This window comes from Morus notabilis, unplaced genomic scaffold, assembly GCF_000414095.1.
Source record: "Morus notabilis unplaced genomic scaffold, ASM41409v2 Scaffold508, whole genome shotgun sequence".
Taxonomy (NCBI): domain Eukaryota; kingdom Viridiplantae; phylum Streptophyta; class Magnoliopsida; order Rosales; family Moraceae; genus Morus; species Morus notabilis.
Window position 1 is genome coordinate 133,411 of NW_010361936.1, and position 6,297 is coordinate 139,707.

General features: G+C 35.7%; 1 protein-coding gene across 1 annotated transcript in view; it reads left to right on the forward strand.

Annotated features, from left to right (window-relative positions):
* The first annotated feature begins 2,527 nt into the window (after positions 1-2,527).
* LOC21400891 (probable voltage-gated potassium channel subunit beta) overlaps positions 2,528-6,297 on the forward strand; it is a 9,333-nt gene continuing 5,563 nt past the window's right edge. Inside the window, exon 1 of the mRNA XM_010100811.2 lies at positions 2,528-3,159. Within this exon, the coding sequence (XP_010099113.1) occupies positions 2,587-3,159 (573 nt within the window). The 5' untranslated portion in view covers positions 2,528-2,586. The remainder of the gene's footprint in view (positions 3,160-6,297) is intronic.

The following is a 6,297-nucleotide window of genomic DNA, read 5'->3' on the forward strand; positions in this document are numbered from 1 at the left end:
ATGGCCAAAACCATTTAAAGTGAGGCTAACAAGGATATAGACAAGAATATCCTACCTCTTGAATATCAAACCTAGGCTAGCCTTTCGTTCTCCTACCCTCCGCTTTCCTTACAGCTTTAATACTCGATCTTCTCCACTAGCTTTATCACAAAAATAATATCTTAGGATATATTTCTCATTCCTAAAAAGAATGTTTAATTGTTTCCTATTAGTGTGCCTTGACTCAAATCCAAGTTTCACAAACAATTTTATAATTCAGTTTGGGGGTTCTTTAAAAATTTTAATTCAATTCATGGGTTTGGTTTCCTATTTAATTTCAGCTTAAAAACAAGTTTTTAAATAAATTTCGGCAGCATGCCGGCATAAATAGGAAAAATGCCAAACCTGAAACTCAAGTTTAATTTTAAAATAAATTCTCTAGAAATTATCAAAACCAGTTTCCAATTAATTCAATAAGTCCAATAACTGAAAACTCCCAAATTTAATTCAATTCTAACAACAATTGTTCAAATCCAAACCCTAACTCAAAATTATTCAAATCCAACCAAAATTAAACTTTCTCAAGTTTAAAATTCAAATCAAAGAATGAGTTTCAAGGGGTTTTATCTCAAATTAGTTGATGGAGTCTTATTCCCTCTATTTCTCCCATTTTCTATGTTTTTTTTTCTTTTTGTTTTATGTTTCGGCAGAACCAACCACAGAGAGAGAGAGAGAGAAAGAGAGAGACCCAAAGAGAGAGAGGTGGCCGGAGAGAAGGAGGGAGTGGTGGCCGGTGGTGAAGGAAGATAGAGAGAGAGGGAGTTGTTCTATCGTGAGAGAAACCAAGGAGAGAGAGAGAAAAGAAAAGAAAGAAAGAAAGTGAGAGAGAGAGAGGAAAGCTATGGAAGGGAAAAGAAGGAAATGAAAAGGAAGAAATGAAAAAAAAGGAAAAAGAAAAGAAAAGGAAAAAAAAAGAAAAAAAGGAAAAAGGGAAAAATGGAAAAAGGAAAATGCATTACAATTTAAGTGTATTTTCAAAAACTTTTGGGGTGAAATCATAAATATTGAAAATAATTTAAAGTTTCTTGATTAATTGTGAAAATCAATTAGGTAACTAATAATTCACAATTTAACATAATTAAATATATTTAATTCTAGAGGGCGTTATAGTGTGGCACGCTGTAAATTTTTAATATGAATCGGTGTAGATCTAACTATTCAAAACTTAATCCAATGATCAAAATAAGGTGTTTTATAAGTGAATTTTTTAAAAGGTCTCACCATAGTGGCTCTTAAAAATAAATGGGGGAAAAAGTTTCTCTCACATGTCTTACAGCTCCAATATTTATTTTTGGACAAATTACACTTGTCCCCCCCTGAACTATTAGTCTTGTAACAAAATACCCTCTAAATTTTAAAAATAACAAATTTTCCCCCTGAAAAATTAGCCGTTAGCATGTGTCTCCCTTTTCTGTCATCTCGGTTAAATTTTGAACGTTAAGTGACACGTGAAAGTCGCTGAGACATTTAATTTTTATTCTTCAATGAAATAACGATTTTGCCCATCCAAGCCCAACCCAAGACCACTATGAACATATGATGATTTCCCTCTCCCCCTCTCTCCCTCTCATTCTCGCTTCCCCTCTCTCTCTCATTCTTTTTCTCTCTTTCTTCATTCTTTGCGCGTGAAAAACCAAGCTCCACTGCCACTTTGAGCCGCCACTATCCGGCCTCCGGCCGTCGCCAAACGCCAACCACCTATGGAGCTCGCCAACAACAACCTTTGGAACCGGAATCTCGCCGCCGTTCACCTGTAAGCGTCAGTTAAAGTTTTGGTCCATTTTTTCTCTGCACTGAATTCCAACGCCATCTGACCTCTATTTCACCAATAAGTTGTACCATTATATTCTTCTCGCTGAGTGGAGCAAAACCCACATGATTGCTTCCTCGATCGGTGTCGAAGGAGCTCCGATGTACCGCCTCCGTCTATTTTGAATTTTGGACCTTTTCTAGCGAACCAGACATCATTTGGAGAAATCGACCCCGGATGAATGTTCTTCACTTCGAGATCTTAGACTTGGCATGCATCCCGCCGACCCCATCCCGGTCAATGGTGGGTTTGACCGGTCAATGACTTGGCTTGGATGGACAAAATTGTCCTTTTATAATAGAATAAAAATTAAATGCCTCAACAACTTTTATGTGTCACTTAACGTTTAAAATTTAACCGAGATGACAGAAAAGATAAATGCGTGCTAACGAATAATTAATCAGGAAGAGAATTTGTTATTTTTAAAATTAAAGGTCATTTTGTTACAAAGTCAATAGTTGAGGGGACAAATTAGTAATTTGTCCATTATTTTTTAGTCCCACCATAAAAATCTCCATAAAAAAATCTAGCAAGAAAAATATAGCAGGATGTCATGTCCATAATGGTTTTCTATGTGGTCCCCACCAACGCATCCAATGGCTTAGAATCCATCCCACATTCCTACTCCTCCTTTATAAGCCTCAATTCAAACAACGCACCTCATTGATGAAACTCGCTTCCAACTCCCCTTCCCTTTGATCTCGAGTACTTCTCTCTCTCTCTCTCTCTCTCTAAAAATGGCAACAATGCAGTACAAGAACCTGGGAAGATCAGGTCTTAGAGTGAGCCAACTCTCGTACGGAGCATGGGTGAGCTTCGGCAACCAACTGGATGTCAAAGCGGCGAAATCCCTCCTCCAGTGCTGCCGCGACCACGGCGTCAACTTCTTCGACAATGCTGAGGTCTACTCCGACGGCCGGGCCGAGGAGATTATGGGCCGGGCCATCCGGGAGCTGGGCTGGCGCCGCTCCGACATCGTCGTCTCCACCAAAATCTTCTGGGGCGGGACAGGCCCAAACGACAAGGGCCTCTCTAGGAAGCATATAATCGAGGGGACCAAGGCCTCGCTTAAGAGGCTCGACATGGAGTATGTTGATGTTGTTTATTGCCACCGCCCAGACTGCTTGACGCCGATCGAGGAGACGGTGAGGGCGATGAACCATGTGATTGACAATGGATGGGCTTTCTATTGGGGGACCAGTGAGTGGTCAGCCCAGCAGATCACTGAGGCCTGGGGGATTGCCGAGAGGCTCGATCTTGTTGGGCCTATTGTAGAGCAGCCAGAGTATAATCTCCTTTCCAGGCACAAGGTTCATCCTTTTATCTTTTTCTTTCTTTTTTTTAAATGAAATGTTTTGTTTTATTTTCTTTGATTTGGTGGATTTTGTATTTTTTACATTTTTTAGCTAAGGTGTGGGGCATATGTCTTCTATCTGTGTAAAAAATGAATTAACCATCAAGATTCGACGCACACATTGAAACACTCAACCACTTGACCTAGTTTAAGTTGGTTTTTTATTTCTTTCCTTTTGCTATTTTGAAGTTTTTGTGCGCGAGAAATTGGATTTGGTGGGTTTCATCTATAAATTTATATGTATAAAATATATTATGAGCGTGATTTATATGGTTATTTAAATATTTATCTATATGGATATTATTTTTTCAATCATAAGATAATATTTATATATATATTAGTATTCGCATGCATAATCAGTTTGTTACATTTTTTAGATATGAAGATATAAAAGTTCTTTAGCCTTTTAGGTTCTTTCTTTGATTTATTATTCTCTTAAGAGTTTAATTTAGTAAAAAAAAATTTAAATAAAACACATATGAAAGGAAGAAAAGCTTTTTATTGGGACAAATTAGACATTGAATTAGCTATGCGTGTGGAAAAAAAAAGTATCAGAGGGGTTACGAAAATAATTTTTAGGTAGATACATATTTAAGAGAAATTATTTCGGCCAGGAAATTACAAAAAAACCGTTATGAGGACCATAATTAAGAAAAAAAAAAAAAAAACTGATTATGAAAGCAACTGTTTAGGTAGTCGTGCACTTGATAAAAGTTATTTTCGTGAGAGTTTGATTACGAAAACAGAAAGCTAACAAGGAACATTTAAAATAAACAACTAAAAGTAAATAATAAATCAAATGAATTGAAATGCAATTTCAATCATAACGTGTATTTTGGTTTAATATTTGTGTGTTCGCTTATGTGTGAGAGAGAGTGTGTGCGTGAAGACATGATGTAGAGCATATTAAAAAAGTTAAGTTGGTAAAATCATATAGAAGATTAAAAAGAAAATGCATCATATAGCATATTTAATTATGCTATTGAAGAAAATATCATTTTTTTTAAATATTGATAATTTATTGCATATCTTGAATTTTGATTCTAAAATAAATTATTTCTTTTCGAATGTACCCTTTTAAAATTAAAAATTTAGGCTGACTAAGGCAACGGTTAAAGGGAATATTTAGGTCGGGCCGACTCAACTTTAAAAAGAAAAAATCAATCCAACTTGACAGATTTAGGGCATGTTTTTTTAGAGTGTGATTTGAGTGTAGTTTTTGAGTTGAATTTGAGTTATAATTTGAGTTGAAGTTGTAACTTGAGTTTGTGTTTGGTTGTGTACATTTGAGTTAAGGTTTGTGATAAAAATCTTTTTGAGTTTGTGTTTGAGTGAGTCAAAACTTGAATTTGTATTTAGATAATATTTTAATAAAAACTCAATGGTGATGAAAAATTTTAATAGGGTATATGAGTGAGATTTTATTCGTCTTTTCGTTGTCAACGCATAAAAAAAATCATCTCAATCAAGATTAATACGAAAAAGTTATAGCATTTTTAAGAATAGAAAAAATATTGTTTATTAATTTAAATTCAAGTTTCTGAACTCGAGTTGAAGGAGAAACTTAAACTCGAGTTTTAGTCCTAAACTTGAGTTCAAACTCAAGATCAAACTTAAAAGAACATGAATTTGAATAAAATTAAAACTCAAGTTACTTTTTTTTTGAGTTTTTAAGGCTGCCGAACACAATCTTAAAGTCAGGCCGAGTCGATCTTGACTTTTACAAAAAAAATATAAAAATAAAATAAAATAAAAATATTTCGGCCCAATCTGGCCTAACTTAAAAATAATTTAAGGTATAAATTAATGTTTAATTAATAGATTAGAATTATAAAATTAGTATTATTTTTAATTTATGTGTAATAAAAAATATTGTAATAAACTATGAACCTGATAGTATGAATCTCCTACAAACAGACTAAACAGACTCAAGACCAGTCCGTTTAGCTCAACTCAAAGTTACAGCTTCCTCTCTCCCATACTCTGTTTCCCTTTCTCTCTCCTCTCTCTGCCGCCCAACCCCCTATCTGTCATTCATCTCCCTCTCTCCCTCATCGTTATCCCCTCTCTCTATCTTCTCGATTTCTGCCTCTCCTTTCGTCGTGCTTTCTCTATCTGGTGACGGCTCCTGTGGCGGCGATGAAATCTCATGCCGACGACAACGTGACGACAGATCCTCAACGGAGGACCGACGAAATCGACTCTGATCTCACTCTCTCTGACCTCGCGACGCCGTCTGCAGATTTACGGTCACCATTTTAGACAACAATAGCCGGATCTTGTCGTCCTTCCATCTCCTCGTCAAAGTTTGTCTCCTCATCGTCTGTCCAGTTCTTGCCGTAGCGAACCCGATTCCGGCCAGTGAAAACGGCGCCGCTATCGTGAACCACTCCCGCAGGTGACCGAGACCACGTTCTGATTCCGAGATGGCAGTGGTGCTCTATCTATCTCTGTAGCTTGTTTTTTGTTGGTTGGTGGTTTGGTTGTTATCGGGAACAATGCCGCGGGCAAGGGGTGTGGGCTGCGGGTGGAAGTTTGGGGCTATTTGGGCATGGTAAGGGTTTGGGAATCAAAATTTAGGGCTAATTTGGGGATCAGAGTTAGGCTTAGTTAATTTGGTACTGATTTGGTGATTTTTGGGATTAATTTGTAATATTAGTTAATTTGTAAAAAAAAATACCGTATTTAAATATAGGATTTATCTAGATTTTTCAATGGTTGGTATTAAATGCAGTATTTATGTAGAATCTATATTTCATATTAATTTTTGGTTTTAGTTTATTTTTAAAATTTTGTATTTCGGATAAATATAATATTTTTAGATAAATATAATATATATTAATAAATACTATATTTATTGACTGTCGGCGTCAAACGTTAGATTTTTGAGAAAGATAATATTTACCGGCCGTCGACGTTGACATCATATTTTTAAGTAAATAAAGTATTTTTAGGTATATATGGTCATATTGAGGTTAGATTTTTAGATAAATAAAATATTTGTGACTAAATATGATATTTGTTGATAAATATTATATTTACTAGTCGTTAGTGTGGCTGTTGGTCTCCAATCGCCAACTATGATGGACTTGAC